Below are 17,262 nucleotides of genomic sequence, written 5' to 3'. Positions count from 1 at the left end.
CCGCTCCCATTGGGCGGCGGCGGCGGGTTTAAATCCAAACCGCCGGGGAGGGCAGCCGTGCCTCCGGGCTGCCGCGCTGCGGGCGCCGCTGTCCTCCTGGTCGCGCAGGTAATGTCGCTAGAGAAGCAGGAAGTGCGCCGGGCTGTGCGGGGGGCGTGAAGGCCGCGGCGGGCCTCCCGCGGAGGCGAGGGTGCTGCGGCCCCGCGGTGGGCCTGAGGCGGGGGACCGGCCCGGGCCGGCCCGGCCCCTGAGGAGGCCCCAGCTGGGAGTTGTCAGCGGGGGAACCGGGACGGGGGGAGGGCAGTGGCGCTAGTGGTAATGTCGGTCCTTAAGGTTTAGGGATTGGGGCTTGTTTCTCAGGCTTTGGGCTTGTTCGGGCTGTTTGGCTGGGCGCTGGCTCCGAGTGACAGGTCTCAGAGGGGGGAGGGAGAGGTTTTTTGTCAGCCTTACACTGACTTGCACCTGCCCACCTGCTTCATCATCTATGGCCCTCATATTTTGTTCATGTTAATGTAAAATAATAAAGTCGATTGGCCCCTCCAAACATTTTGGAGAGTTTAAGTAATTGTGGTTGCTGCTGCGGTCCTGCTTGTTACCTGATGTCTCCTGTTTTCCTGCCCCTCTCCCACACTTAATTTTTTTCCTGATTATACCAATAAAAAAAAACCCCAAAAACCAAAAATAAAAGCTGTGGACTGTGCCATAGCTTGGTGAAATGAAGGAAGAGGTTGGTTCTGTGTTCTGAAAGTGAGTGGTATGGGTGTTGCTCCTCTACTGTCACATAGGGAACTGTTTCAGGAAAGAACAAGTACAAGAAGGTGAAAAAGATGAAAGCATGAAGAGGTCAAACTCAAAACTGGTACTGAAAGTCATTGCTAAAGGAAATAGGGGAGATAATGACTTATGGAATGGAGAAAAAGACTACATGGGTAATAAAAGCATTTAGAGATATGTTTGGTAGTAAGTCTTAGAAATGTTAAATGTGTTTCCAGGTTTAAAACTTTTGGATAGACACCAGCCTGGATGTATAGAGAATGTAGGTAGTATAGAAGGTGCTCTCTGGGGCATTCAGACTGGCTGCTTTCAGCAGCAAAACGCTATCATGTTTATGATAATGGTTATTTTTTTATGTTGGTATAATGTACAAGGCAAGTAAGGAGCCTTCATGAAGACCTGCCAGTCATAAGCACTTTTAAACCCTTATCTTCATGCCTGCTGTGTTGTAGCAAGCGTCACCAGACTTTTGGTTTAGTGGGAAGAGTTTATTGTAGGAATGTTGCGACGGAGGGAAGACACAGTCACTCAATATGAGTGATCAGCAGACTTCGTTTATTGTACCTTACAGTCACCTTTTATGCCTTCTTATAATTAGCTCATACATATTACAAAAGTTAAGCTCATTATTGGTTAGTTGCCTAAATACCAAGCCCACCCCTAGTTTCTCTTCCGTAGTTTTCTGTTCCCACCTGCAACATTCTTTTCCCACCAAAATCTTCCTGTTATTGTGTAACAAGGACAGCCAAAGACAGTGTATTTTGCTTTACTTCAGATAAGCTGAGAGCGATGTGCATTTTTGTCCAGCCAGCTGGACTATGTCTATGTGACCCTTTTCAGCTAGCCAGTTATCCACATAGGAACTTGATTTGCAAGAAGATGCAACAGGATTTGCACAGCTCTTTGGAAGCTGAAGACATGCATAGACCTCTTGCATAGCTATAGTGATTTTTATTTCTCTTAATTATTTCTATCTTCTATTATAGACAATGATTGCTTTCCAGCAAAAAATTTTAAACTGGATCAAGTGTTTCAGAAGACAATGGGTTTTATTTTCAAACTCTGAAAGGACTACTGTATGTGGAGCAGACTACATGCTGATGGCGTTACAGCTGTCGATGGCTGAAGTCAATAAACAGGTTAGCATTCATTCAGTAACTTCTTGGGACTTGGTACATCTTGAACTTTGTTTAATTCCTGGACTTCTTGCTTAGGCACCTACCTGAAATGGCTGTTTTGGTTACTTCGTTGTTGATTTAACTGAGGGTCAGATGCAGCAAGGCACTAAAATTAGTATAATTAAGCATACTGTTGAATAAGGGCTTAGAAAAAGAAAAACAAGACAAATGGGAGGATGGAAGTTTTCTAAGTGTATATCTGAGTTTAAAACTTTTAATATTAAATACTAGTGTATTTTTTTCCTGATCATGTAACCTCTTTTTATTTCCATCATATGTTTGTTCTATGCTGTAGATGAGGGTGGGAGAACTATGGCATTTGGGATGCACCTTTTTTCTGAGTGCTCCAAAACCACTTCGGAATGACATGACAGTATGCATACATAACTGATTTGGTATAAGCTGCATGAGTTGTGCTTGTAGAAGTCTGTTCTTGGCTGCTGTTTTTCCTGAGGCTCATCAGATGAAGACCTATACATACAAGTTGGAGCATGCTCCCAGTACCACTAGGAAATACATGGCCGCCTTTGCATGTGTACAAGAAGTATCTGTCAAAAGACAAACAGGAGATGTAACTTTTAAGAGCCTCCGTAAGAAGTACTGTGGCTTGTCACAGCTGGAAGGTTGGGCATTAGCAATCATATGAAACATACCGAAACTGATGCAACATACAGTCAGGCCTTTGCATGTGTCTCATCTAATGAGAACAATTGCAATAGTCACTTTAATAATCTAAAGATATCTTTTTAGGTCAATAATCTTAATTACTGATGAAAACAAATTACTGTTGTTGGAAGACTTACCCAAATGTTGCATATTAAATTAAACATGTAGTACAAATCTTTAGTTTAAAAAAAAAACCCAACCAAACACAACACAAACAACAAAAACAACCCCTCAAACCAACAAAGAACCCCAAACAAACAGAAAACCTGCTTCACTTTGTGCACTTCTAGGTGCAGTGTATTCTTTAAAAAAATTACCACTTGTACTGGAAGAAGCTTAAGTCTTGGAAGAAATATTTCTAGAACACTCTTTAACCTAACTAAATTAATCACCAGAAAATGTTTTGTAGTCTAAAATGTGCAGAATGGGGGTATCTGTTGTCTGAACATTAAATATAACACTGGTCAATTCATCCCCACTAAAAAAAATAAAATGTTACAGCAGAAATATTAGAATCCCAAGATTCTACATTTGTACTTCATAGAATGTAATATATTCCAGCCAGGATTCCAGTGTCTTCACAGTACCTGTGTAGGTAAAACTAGAAAATTATTGCACATCAAAAGAAACTCTAAAATAAGTGATAAAAGACAATAGTGTAAAACTACCTGTGGAGGCAATCACTGTTTGTCGTGTTTGGTGTGACTCTCCATTGAGAATCACAAACATTTTTCCAAAGCTAACTCGGGGGACTAGAACTTGTTATTCTGCTGGATGTCAAAAATTGCAGACATGGTAAAGATGATATTTTTATGGTTCATTGTTATTTCCTTCCTAACAGCTTATAAAAAGCTCTTTCCTTCCCCTAGAAGTAACTAGTTCATTCTGCTTTCTCCTTTTTTCTTCTCTAGCAAGCAGTCCTCCCCTCTATAAGTATCTTTTCTCTCAGATATGATCGAACAAAAATTCAAACAATTAAAATTTGAAATATACTGCTTTTACTTCAAATCTGAAGGACCAAGTGCTCAAAACCTAATTTGCTTTTTCTGATTATACTAGTTGGTCTGATAAGACAAATTAACAGTATGTATAAACTTTGTCTGCCATATGTGGATTAAAACTTTTCCAGCATTTGCATGTGCTGCCTCTGAAATCCAGTTTCTTCAGTTGGATGTCCATTTTGATGTTTATAGTGTTAAATATGGCTGTTTTATTTGGTTCAGTGCTGAAATATCAAACTAAGATGCAGAGTATTATTGTTGTAGGGCATGTGTTTTGCTGATTGACTGGATACCAAGCAAAAATGAATTCCAAATCAAATATAAGAATAAACACAGTTTATTATATTACAATATAATAAAGGAAAATAGTATGCAATATGATAAAAGGAAACAGTACTAGTTATTATGCCCAATATGATGAAAGAGCAATAGGAGCGAAACATCAAATCCTTACTACAAAAGGATCTTTAATAAGAAAAGGATACATCACCAGTTACCACCTTAATATCATCCAAGCCCACACTTCGGCTGGGAAGCCCAGTTGCAGCTGGCACCAGGAGTCTCATGGTAACTGGGAAAATTCCTACACTGTGTGTCCATCTGTAGGTGAGGCTTCTGTCCCAGTCCTGGAGCTTGCCCACCTTTATACTCGGTGAAAAACAAAAATAGTTTACACACCTATGTATGTAAACTTTTAAGTTTAGGCTAAGTGCAGGCGTGCAGTATTTTGTGATTTGTAAGGTTCACACGTGCCAGGGATGTTGGCCCAATGCCCGAATGTGGTGATGTTACCATTGTGACACAGCTGCACACAATACTTGTTGTCTCGATGGTTCTGCTCATCTCTTGCTTGTTCGTGGGGCTCAGGGCAAACACCACCTGCTCCTTAAAGATATCCTTGAGCTCCCTGAGCTCACTGTCCAAGTTAAATGATTCCTAACTAAAGACAAAGTCTTTTTCATAAGCTGTAATCAATTTAATAAATTTTCACCATGTTATGTCCCTTGTTAGATCTCTCATTTAAGTACAATAATTTCATATTGTTAACATAACACCCATGGAATAGAAGTCTATTATGATGAAGTAAGTTACTGCATGAAAAATAACTGTGCTAACATGCTGTTGACTCACTGGGTTGAAAAAAACCCTAAGCTACCACAAACAACAAAAACCTATTCTCTTTCTTTAGGAACCTGGACAGTTGTGATGGTATTGGTGTTTTAATGTTATCTGTATCAGCAGTAAAAATGAAAAATAACAAAGCTTTTTTTGAGAAATCCAGAAAAGTTTCAAAGTCTTCTAACTTACTAGTCTTAAATTTCACCAAAAATAAGGGTAGCAAGCAGTGTGATAAACATTGATCAAATAGCGGGGATAAAAGGAAAAAAAATCATATGCTTTGAATTCCTCTGAAAATACTTTGTGTTGTAGCTATTAGGACAAATACTTACTTGTCATTTTCAGACCATGGCTGTTTTAGCTACTATTGGGGGAAAATGAGACATCATATAAAACTTCTTTTTTTTCTCGAGTCTGTCCATTTAGATTCTTAGACTTGTCTTAAATATTTTGTAAATTTCTATTCTAGCACTGGGACTGTGACACTGGAGGAGAAAGTGCTTCGTTGTTGTTTTTAGAAATACATTTTCCCTTCAGAAATTTGTTTTTGTCTCTTTCTGATTCTGCATGAAATCCAGCTTTGTGTGTGATTAGTTCTACCCTGTGCTTCCATGACTACATTTTGTACACTATCTGAAAAAATATGTTCTGTTGAGGTTCTTGCATTTCTTGAATTGTTTTCCCAAATAATCTTGTTTCTATGTTGACAAATAAAGAAAAATGCAAAGTTGCTTTACAGCCTTACTCCCTTAAATAGTTTTATCTGTCTTCCTTTTGGTAATGAGACTCCTACCAACTTTGTAGCAATTTTATACGATGTTGCTTGTAACATATGTAAGGATGCTACTAAGAGGCATTGTCTTGGCTGTTCTTCAGTATAATTAATTTTTCACAGAATGGTTGATGTTGTAGGGGACCTCTGGAGGTTACCTTGTCCAACCTGTCTCCTCAAGCAGGGCCACATAATGCCAGTTGTCCAGGACCATGTGCAGATGGCTTTTGAGTATTTCCAAGAATGGAGACTCCACAACCTCCCTGAGCAGACTGTGCCAGTACTTAATCACCCTCACAGTAGAAGAGTGCTTCCTAATGTTCAGCGGGAACCTCCTGTGTTTCGTTCTGTTTGTACCCAGTGTCTCTGGGCTTGCCACTGAGCACCTTAAAAAAGAGCCTGGCTCCATCCTCTTTGTACCCTCTCTCTAGATATTTATATACATTGATTACATCCTCCCTGGGCATTCTCTTTTCCAGCCTAAATGACCCCAACTTTCTTAGCCTTTCCTCATACGTGAGATGCTCCCGTCCCTTAATCTTTGTGGGTGATTCTCTGGACTTTGTACTCTCTCCAGTATGTCAGTATGTCTCCCTTGTACTGAGGAGCCCAGAACTGGACACAGTATTCAGATGTGGTCTCACTAGTGCTGAGTAGTCTTCTCTACAAGGGACAGGCTCTTTTTTGAGGAAAAAAACCCCAACCAAACATTGACATTTTATAGAAGAAAGGTTGAAGTAATGCATATTTAATTGCATTTTTTTAAAAGCAAATGATGCCCTGAGACTGTTCTGCTGTCTTTCCCTATACCCTGTGTAACCAAAGCATTAGTAGTTACTGTTTCTAGTGTTTTTGGGTTGCTTAACAGCTGGAGTAGTTTTAACTGTGTTAAACTGTTGCTACTTAAATCTTGAGGCACCCTCTTTAGTTTTTTGATAAGGCTTCCTCTTCTCCCCGCCTCCCTTTCTTCTCTATAGTATTACATGCTTCTGTTTTGAGGGGTGGAAGGGGAAGCAAGAATGTGGTGTAGGGCTCTTTTGTTTTGTTTTTTTTTTTAACCAAGAGTGTGCTACATTTTCTGTCTTGTTTTTATTACTGCTATAGTTGATAGTGTTCACTTTAGAAAGTAGGAGTTTGTTGCTTGGATGAGTACAGTTCTTACTTTGTCTGTTTCAGGATCTTATTGTTGCAACTACTAACTCTTCTACTCACCCTACTGTAGCTCTCCAGACCTCCTTAAACTGAGCATACTTCTACTCTCTTTGATCCTGGTACTTTTCCCCTTGACACCCCACAGTGTTGCTTGCCCCTGCCCCCCCCAAAAAAGGTGTTCAGTCCCAAACAATTATCCATGCAAGGTATACTGGCATTTCTCCAAGCTTGGGATATTGGCCTGTATCTTCACTGGCTTTGCTTCTGGCAGATTGCAATATAATAAATATTAGATGCATATGTCTATTCACTTGCACATGTATGAACCACCTTCTAAATCTGTGCATGGCACTATCGGCGTTCACTGGAGTGGGAAACTTACTAAAAATGCTGCTTTAAAATACTTTATTGTGCTTTATATACCACAGTTTGGGAACTTATGTCTTGTGTGAAAGTGTACAGAAGCAAGCAAGACTCAGTAGGACCAGAAGTGACAAGACTGCAGAATCACACAGCTTGAGGGCAATACCAGACAACAATACTGCATTTGAGGAGTATGCCTGAAAATAATAGAACTAGAGACAACACTTCTGTGGAGGTTAAGCATGGCAGTCTTGAACACACATATTCCAAAAATGGGCAGAGACCATTTGTTTGAGAAGGGCAGGAAAGAATGTGATATTGCTGACACACACGTGACTTCATGTTTTTTAAAACAATTTTCTGTCAAAATGGAAGCTGCTTGGCTGTGTAGTTAGCCCTAGAAAGCTTGCAATACTTACAAAATACTAAAGTATGTTGTCTGTAGGCATTAAATGTTGCTGCTGGATTTCAGACTTTCTAAGGCAAGAGTCCAAGGAAACTGAGAATACTGCACTAACAAGAAGTGAAAGTGCTTCATAATACTTCATTGTTTCTATGCCTATGAAACACAATACTTACAACATCATGGAATGAAAGTATGGAACTTTTTTAACTTCCTTAAGGTATTAGCTAGTTGGTACATGCTTACTGAAACACCAATATTTTTTAAAATTAATTTTAAAACCAGAGATTCTTGACAAATTGACTCTATAATTAATGGAATACACTGTCATAGTGAGCACTTGATCATGAAGGTTAATATCTGGAGTGCGGTTTTATTTGGATTTAAAATATTTTTGCAGCACTAGTATAAATTTTGTGAATTTCTGCAGGTCCTTGGTCTGATGAGGAAAGGTTTTGATTTATTAGATATCATATTGAAGTTGTACTTTAACTTGGTAGTTCTGGAGAATTTTGTTTCAAAACAAAGTGAGAAAACTTTTTAATCTTCTTTTTTATTCAACCTACTGCTGTTTTGCTATGTTTAAATTGGATTATAATATGATTACATGTTTAATTTTTTGAGGTCTGAAATGGAAAATAAGTGCTTTTCAGAAAACATGTATGCCATTTTAATATTGTGGTAATCTGTGGGATAGCAGGCAAGTTCATAGTGCTGAATTATTGTAGCCCATGCACAAACTAGAAGGCAAAAAAGTGCTCTAAAAATAATATCTGTGAGTACTCTTTCATTTTCACTCCTAGTTCTCTGCTTAGGCAATATTGAAGGAGTTGACTTTCAGGACTTTGGAATTGTATATTTAACCAGGTCTATTGGGAAAGTTGTGCTAAGTATGCTAGAACCCTAAGGAGGGATCTTTTGGGCTGGAACAACTTAAATTATTACAATTGCTGCTGACCTGTTTGCGTATTTAGTTTTGTATTCAGTTGCTAATGGTGTTAGTAAGTAATCACTTTTATGCAGATTAAAGTCGCTTAATGTTAAAACATGAAATAAAACCTTTGGGCTAGATGGGAGTTATCTGCCATTATTGATGTAGCAAAGCAAAGCTTGTCACTCAGTCGCAGGACATTTATGTCATGTTACATGACTGTATAATACAGCTCTTTTTTTTTTTTTTTTTTTTTTTTTTTTTCTGTCATATGCTTTAGGTACCAGTAGCATGAACTCAGTTTCCTTAGTGAAAACTGGAAAATTTGCTACAGATGCAAAATTACTTGTTGCATGTGTTCTGAGGTCTAACTCAAATAGAAGGACCTTAGCTGAAAAAGTAAGGGTACGAAGTAGGGACTAGTCTGTAGATCAGAGCTGAGTGTGGACAAAAATAGTAGTTGTGAAATGATGCCAAAACAGCAGAGTAACTGCTCAGAGATGGATTTTGTCTTTAAGCAGCAAAGGTATTTCGTGCCAAATTGGGGAGCTAGCCAATTCACATTGGACAAACTAGCTCCAAAGTTTTCAGTGAAAAGTTAGGTATTTTAAAAAGTTTGTGAGAGGTTACAACATCTTTACATACATATTCATTTGATTTTGACACGTAATCATTCTATTCATAAGTGGGATCTAGGTAGACTAAGCCTTTCAACTTCCTTTGTTCAACAATTTCCTGACTCATGGTCTCCTTATCTCTTTCAGGTGCCCACCTTATCTTTTCTAATTATTCAGAGCACGTTCCTTTATCATCAGTGGTACATTCCTTTAATTTTGTTAGTGGAACCTTTCCTTATTCAGAGTACTTTTCAGAGTACATTCTTTACTCAACACAAACAGAGCATCACCCAGAGCATTGTACCAAGCTCATTCTGACTAATCTTTTTAAGACCTTGCTCTGTTTCAGAGGAGAGGTAAGAGCAAGTAGTAAGGAAGCTGCAAGATTACAGGAGAAAGAGGAAGTGGTGGTGGGCAAGTTGACACTGGGAGGTTTTAGAGTATGGTAGTATGGAAAGGACTGCAATAAACATGGCTATGAGAAAACAGATTGTGGTGGATGTTGAGTAAGACATCAAGATTTGGGAGCAAGGCGAAAATAGGCACAGGATATAATGAGGTATGGGTGTGTAAGGGAGATCAGCATCTCTTAGGCCGAATTTTGGCAAGGCAGAGAACAGTACAGTAGTGCAAGTCCAGGGGCAGTGGTCAAGAGATAAAAAAACAGGTTAACAATTGAATAAAGGACCAGATTCTGAATTGCAGAGGCCAGGAATATGTATGTAATCCTGCATCCCAGACACTGTGTTTTGTCTCTGCAGTCTTTAGCTCAATCTAATCAGTAGCAGAATTCTATGTTAGCATGTATTTTCACTTATATAAGTTGCATCTTAATGGAATTCTTCCTGTGCATAGCTTGGTTTACACAGATTGAAACTGATTTTTCTGGCTTCTTCAGTATTGCAGTCTTTGACCACTGACAATACACTCATCTCCTTTGTTGGCAGCCACAAGAGACAGGCTCAGGTTTCTTGCAGTTCCTTGTTACACCTGTGCTGAACTGGAAGACTTAAAACCTCTGATGCTCAGTGAGCTGATCCCCTCCACCCCTTCCTCGCAAGCGTGAATCACTTGGTTTAAAAAATAACAATACTTTGCTATAGGGCTATGTATTGTACCTAATTATTTCTTGCTCAAGAGTTCAGCAGTAACTGCTCTCTCCTCTAGTTTTACTGATACAACTGGATGGTTAGCTGCCTTGCATTCAGTAACATCACTTGATCTGTGACTCAAGTAACAAGGCTTTGTTGCTTACTTGGCTTGTTTTTTAAATTCCTCTGAATTTGAATTCCACTGTCTGTTCGTATCTGTGGTGATGCTTTCACCTTTTTGTTTGCCATTCGTGCCCTGCTGCCATACTTATAAACTTCAGCCATGCCAGTTTTGTTAAAACCTATGGTTCTTTAGTTACTTCTCCCTCATAAATGAGATGCCATGTAGCATTATGGACTGCATACATTCTCTTTTTCTTAGTCTCTTCTGTTCTCCCATGTAGAGATAACTTTTAAAGAAAAGTTTATTCTTTTTTTACCCTTTAGTTTAGAACTGCACAAGAAAACTGCAAGCTTATTGCTTCACTCTTCTAACTAGTTAGGCATGATTACTTAATAAACCTCTGCCTAAAAGTGTAGCAATAGCAGATGCCCCCACTGTAAATCTTTTGAAAAAAATTATGAACTAGTATGTAAATTAAACCTTTAGTCATTAGTTTTATACATTTTCTGCTTCTGTCCACCAAAGGTCAACAGAGCATTCCTCTCAAGAGTTGGAAAGAAAAGAGGGACTTTAACTGTGTTACAAGCCTCTTAAGTTTGTGATAAATTTTAATTTTCTTTTTTTTTGCCTAGAATAGGAAAAGGTTCTCCAGTTGCAAAGAAAATGCTTAGGTTTTTTTGCTACCCATGTATTTGTTGTCATGTACCCCCTTTATCTGCTCTTTTAATTTAACTCTTTGTTAATCTCTAATTCTTGATAAATTTCTGATAAACTGTAAAACTTTTTTTTTTTTTTCCATTTTGGAGGTTGGGGAGAAGGCAGAGGGGTACATGGAATGTAATCTAATAATTTTGACAGGGAGAGTGGGCCAGAAGCTGGGTATAAGATTCTGGCCTATACTGTACAGTTAACATTAGTCAAGGTCCTAGTAATGGGTAGGTGTGCATTGTTTTAATGTATTTGTTAGTAACACTATCAGTGTTATGATAAAGTATAACTATACTAACAAAGGAAAAGCAGGTTTGTTTTTTTTTTTTTTGACATAGCATGTATTTTCCCAGATGACTGCTTGAAGCAAGGTAATAGAGCTATATCTACTGCCTTTGGGATGTAAATGCCTGCCACACTGAAAACTATTTCTGCAAATAACTTTATGTAAGCCGCAGTCCTGTAAAAAAGTCAATGTTTTTTCTTATGAGTGAAGTTCAAGGTACATACCTGGTATCAGGAACAAATACTGCATGTAACAATACTCAACTGTAAAGGCAAAGCACTGGAAGAACTTCAAGTAAGACTTTGTTTATAATAAATATTTAGGTTGTAAGAGGTTTATTTTTTGAAATGCATCTTTTTTAAAAGTTAGTTTTAAACCTATGCTGAATACTTTTTTATTTATAACCAATACTATTTTTGCATTTTTCTGTTTTATTAGCACCATGGAGATTTCACAGTATCACTTAGTGACGTGTTGGAAACTTGGAAGTATTTTTTACATGACAAACTGGGATTATCATACAAAAACATGAAAGAACCTGAAAATTATGCTGACGTAAAAAAAGCCTATCATGCCTTCTTAGAAAGAAGCAATATGTTAGATCTAATAGACATATGTCAGAAATGCTGTGGTCTTGGACTTGTATCTGAAGATGAAAGCATAGCCCCTGTAAGTATTTTGTTTGCTTGATCTCTTATATTGTTCTGACATAATTTTGATTCCAGTTACGGATTTATGACACTTCTAAATATAAGCAGGAGCTCCGAATTATTCACAAGTTACTTTGCTCTTCTATTGGGGAAGCAATGACTTTAAATTACTAAATCTTTTAAAGAGATCTTAAATTTACTCAAAATTATTTCTTTCTGTTTTCCTGCTAAATGGGTGGGTCCCACAGCTCTTCTATAAGTATATCACACTTTGCCAGAAATGGAACTGAAAAATGAACTGTAGAGATTTGGTAAGACTGGAACAAAGCTTAGTGATTAACATGTGTCATGGAGTTTTGGTTGTATGTTGATATGCAGTCAAAATATTTTTGATGATCATCACCTTAAAAATACCACTCACTTAACAGCAGAAACTACCCTATACTACATATAGTTCCATTTTAGATTTTTCCAGAAACCAGAAAAGATTCCACTTCAGCCAGTCTGCAGTACTATTGCAGTTTATTGCATCTTCAGATGTTCTTATGACACTGCATGTGAGGCTATACTCTAGAGAAGTTTTTGTGTGTATTCCACTCTTACTCTAATAAAAGTGTGAAAAATGAATTTGATTAATCTCTGTTATTGAATAAAAATATATGTAAGTAGCAATTAAGACAAGTTTGAAAAACAAACATTCCGCATGATTTTATTTGATCCTGTGCTTCTAGAGCATAGAAAAGTCAAAGGACAGAGGATATTGATACTGAAAAAGTTAATGAATGTTGGATTTAGATGCATATACTTCTAGTTTGTAATGAGAATTAGAGAGTAGTTGTCTGCTTTTACTGCCTGCTCTCAGCATTGCAGACTTAAATTATGTTTATTTAATCTTCTTCATTTGATATATGTTTAATTAGATGGCAATTTTAATATGAGGGAAGATATGCCAGTTACTGAACATTAATTGGACTGAGGTATATTATGAATGTACCATGAGTTATTAGTTACAGCATGATTAAAACTGTTTACCTTCCAGGCCTAGTAAGAATAGCTTTCTCCATGAAAAAGTGGTCAAATATCACTAACAGGTTGCCCAGAGAACATATGGAATCTCGTCTTTGGAGATATTAAAAACTTAGCTCACTCAACATGTCACTGAGCAACCTGGTCAAACTGGTCCTGCTTCAAGCATGGGTTTGTACTAGGTGATCCCTATAGGTCCCTTTTAACCTAAATTATTGTATGATTCTGTGACAAGTATGCTTGTAACCAGCTTGTCTACTTCCTTAAAGGTTCAGAGAACCTACATTCAAAACACTCATGTGATTATTAAACACAAAAAAAGATTACAAGGAGAACTGAAGCACAGGAGAAAGGCATGGAAACTGCGATTTTGGGGTTTCTTTTCTTCCTGTTTTCATAGGGAAGGTAGAGAACTCTGGTAGGTTAAAGAGCTCTCCCTGAACATGGTAGAACATATTAGAAGTTCTCCAAAACATAAGCAGCCACTTTTAGTTTGAGTGTATTAGGTAACTGTTTGAGATACCTTTTCTAAGATAGTTTGACCCTTGCACCTCATTTCTCTGCTAAAGACTGTAAACCAAAAGTAGGTCATGAGGTCTGTGTTAACTCAAAACAGTAGTAAACTGGCAGTGACGTAGTTTCACCTGGTTGTAATACTACTTTTGCTTTCTAGTCATCTTCATATTTAAGTTTATTCTGATCTTTTTACTACAGGCTCAACTGTTGGAATTTATTTCTGGCATACAGAATGCACAAGAAAATAATGTTTCTGTTCCTTCTACTCCTCCCACACCGGTCAACAGACAGGGCCAGGAGAATGTGAAGGTAAAAATTATTTCTATCTCTTTTGTAATGTTCCATATATATTGAAGACAGTCCTTCTGTGAAGCAGGCATTTGCTGTAGACTTAATCTGCCTTGAATCACCAGGGAATAAATTTTTCTACAAGTACACCATCAATAAAACATTGTCTTGACTAAGAGTTAAATGATTTGCCCAATGCTACAAAGTAAAGTTGTAGGTGAAGTAAACTTCTTTGATTTCACTTTGTTAGCTCATTCTCCCTTACAGAAGAAATCTGAATACCCACTGCAGTGTTAGCTGTAGCAAAGGAAACAAGGTTTGTCTGTCATAGTAGAGGACTTGAGAACTTTCTGGAATACTGGATTTTTTCCTTTTACCCTTTCAACCCTTAAAACAAGAATCTCAGAATACTCTATAACAACGCTTAAAATGCTGGCACTTTAGTTAATTTCCAAACTTGCTTTTCTCGTAAGTGGCAATTTCAATTCAATATGTGGGTACAATTCAAAATATTTCTGAACAAGAAAATATTTTCTGAACTGAGGTTCTCCCCTAGATAGTACTTCTTCTACCACTAACATAATGGCTTTCTTGCTGCTCTGACTTGTGTAGTAAAAATACTCCTTCCTTTTTTTTCCTTCTCTTGTCTATCTTTTCACTGTCACACATATATGTTTGGTTTGTTTACTGCCTAGATTTTTGTTGTATACATCCTGTTGAATAAGGAGGAAATTCCGTAGAAAAAATAGGTCTTCTCATTATCTTTCCTTTTGTTCATGGCCTTTTCTTCATCTTTTCTTTGCTTGTGACAAAACTGTAAATTCTTCAGTTCTGGGACCGTTGTTCTTACAGGGTCCAGAACAGTGCTGCAATATAAGCATACAATGTTATGTTTTGGTTATGTGGGTGGATCTAGGCCACAATTTATGTCCAAACTCAATCAGTGGAGTTTCTGTGATTGACATCCCCTGGGAGCCAAGGCAAAAATTACTGAATCTTCTGCAGAGCTGGCAAGTTGTTTAAAATATTAGCCTATTTGAGGTTAATGACAAATCCTTATGTGGTTTAATGGTGCTAGTATTTTACCTTGGGATAGAAAAGGAATATCTGAAGAGGTGTCCAAATAGAAATTGATAGCCAATTTTAATAGCTAGAGATCCAACCCTCAAATATTTTGTGAATATTCAAGCACACTATATGTAACTTCAACATAGTAATCATACCTGCTTTTGTCAATGCTTCCAGAATCCCCATACATGAAGTAACATTTTGAAATTATGCAAGGTGAAATTCTTACTCTTTCCAAAAATCATGTCAGTACATACCTAAATATATTTAAAAAAAACCACCATAATTCAGCAGCAGGATGACCAATTTGTGTGATGCTTTCTTATACAGGTGACAGGCCTAGCAAAGAAGTGTGTTTGTTCATATTTAAGCTTGCTGGTGAATTCTAAGGATGATCTGGCATTGGCTCGTATTTTAAATGTTCCTGACAGAGGACTTGGTAGAGATGCCTTCACTAACCTAAAACATGCCTCACAGAAGAGCGAAATGTCTATTTTCTTGGTAAGTGTATGTCCTGGTTTTGTCTGGGATAGAATTATTTTTTTTTCCCAGTAGCTGGCACAGTTCTGTGTTTTGGATTTACTATGAGAATAATGTTGATAACACACTGATGTTTTAGTTATTGCTGAATAGTGCTTACTCTTAAGTCAAGGACTTCTCGGTTTCCCATGCTCTGCCAGTGAGGAGGTGCACAAGAAGCTGGGGGGAGCAGAATCCAGCTGACCCAAACTAGCCACAGAGATATTCCATACCACAGGATGTCATGCTCAATATATAAACTGGGGGGAGTTGGCTGGGAGGGGCTGATAGCTGCTCAGGGACTGGCTGGGCATCCGTCAGTGGGTGGTGAGCAGTTGTATTGTGCATCAATTATTTTTCTTGAGTTTTATTCTTATATCTCCCTCTTTCCTTTTTATTACTATAATAATAATATTTTACTTCATTTCAATTATTAAACTTGTCTTATCTTATCTCAACCCATGGGTTTTACCTTTTTCTGATTCACCTCCCCACCCCACCAGGGTGGGAGGATTGAATGAGCTGCTTCATGATACTTAGTTGCTGGCTGGGGTTGAACCATAACAGTGTATCGAATGAAACTTGCTGTAGACCAGGGGCAATGTAATAGATCTATAAACACAAAATGTTGCTTTAATCTCATGTGCAAGGCTGACGTTTGCAAGCCAAGTCAAATACCACCGTAAATGTGATTCCTAGGTTAAAAAGAGACAACAGAGAATCTGTGTGAAGAAACGGGTGCTGGCTTGGTCATGAGATCTAATGATGCACAGAGGAACAACTGTGTGCATGAGTACCTCTAGAGCTCTAAAACATGATATCATAAAAACAGGCATCAAGACTGTTCATACCAAACAGTGACTGAAATCCTGAAAAAGTTCAGCTTTCTTAAAAAAAATATATGGGGGTTTTATTATTGCTTTTAAAATTTTGAAGTCCTGGTAGACAGTGTGAAGTGAGGTCATGAATATTCATATCAAAGAAAAAAGGCAAAGGAAGGAAAAGATGGCATTAGACCAAATATCTCTGAAATCAGTCCTGGTGAGTTGACCCTGGCTGGACACCAGATGCCCACCAAAGCCATGCTATCACTCCCCTCCTCAGCTGGACAGGGGAAAGAAAATATAAAGAAAAGCTCATGTGTTGAAATGGGGACAGAGAGAGATCATCCACCAATTACTGTCACAGGCAAAAAAGACTCAACTTCGGGGGGGGAAAAAAATAATTTAATTTATTACCAATCAAATCAGAGTAGGATAATGAGAAATAAAACCAAATCTTAAAACACCTTCCCTTCCACCATACCCTTCTTCCCCAGCTTAACTTCACTTCCAGTTTTCTCTACCTCCTCCTTGCAAAGTGGCACAGGGGGATGGAGAACAATGGTTGCAGTCTGTTCATCACATGTTCATTTTGCTGCTCCTTCCTCCTTGGGGGGAGAACTCCTCACACTCTTACCTGGCTCCAGCATAGAGTCCCTTCCACAGGAGGCAGTCTTCCCTGAACCTCTCCAGTGTGAGTCCTTCCCACAGGCTGCAGTTCTCCACAAACTGCTCCGGCGTGGGGCCCTTCCATGAGGTACAGTCCTCCAGGAACAGACTGCTCCACTGTGGGCTTTTCTCTCTACAGGGCCACAGGTTCTGCCAGAAGCCTGCTCCAGTGTGGGCTTCCCATGGGGTCACAGCCTCTTTCAGGCATCTGTCTGCTCTGGTGTGGGGTCTTCCACAGGCTGCAGGTGGATATCGGTTTCACTGTTAACCTCTGTGGGGCTGCAGGGGCACAGCTGCCTCACCATGGCCTTCACTAAGGGCTGCAGGGGAATCTTTGCTCTGGTGCCTGGAGCATCTCTTGCCCTCCTCCTTCACTGACCCTGGTGTCTGCAGAGTTATTCCTCTCATGTATTCTCACTCTCCTCTCCAGCTGCAGTTGTGCAGCTTTTTTGGGCTTTTTTGCCTTTCTTAAAAATGTTATCACAGAGGTGCTAACCAGTGTTGCTGATGGACTTGGCCT

At 38.5% G+C, this 17,262-nt stretch overlaps 1 protein-coding gene across 4 annotated transcripts in view; it reads left to right on the top strand.

Moving 5' to 3' along the window:
• The first annotated feature begins 1 nt into the window (after position 1).
• The window catches only part of PARPBP (PARP1 binding protein), a 57,435-nt gene continuing 40,174 nt past the window's right edge, over positions 2-17,262 (top strand). For all 4 annotated transcript variants that reach the window (XM_056341714.1, XM_056341713.1, XM_056341715.1 and 1 more), the window contains exons 1-5: positions 2-108; positions 1,761-1,913; positions 11,624-11,854; positions 13,576-13,686; positions 15,064-15,234. In XM_056341714.1, the coding sequence (XP_056197689.1) occupies positions 1,764-1,913; positions 11,624-11,854; positions 13,576-13,686; positions 15,064-15,234 (663 nt within the window). In that variant the 5' untranslated portion in view covers positions 2-108; positions 1,761-1,763. The remainder of the gene's footprint in view (positions 109-1,760; positions 1,914-11,623; positions 11,855-13,575; positions 13,687-15,063; positions 15,235-17,262) is intronic.

Source organism: Falco biarmicus, chromosome 5, assembly GCF_023638135.1.
Source record: "Falco biarmicus isolate bFalBia1 chromosome 5, bFalBia1.pri, whole genome shotgun sequence".
Taxonomy (NCBI): domain Eukaryota; kingdom Metazoa; phylum Chordata; class Aves; order Falconiformes; family Falconidae; genus Falco; species Falco biarmicus.
This window is presented reverse-complemented; position numbering and strand designations above follow the sequence as displayed.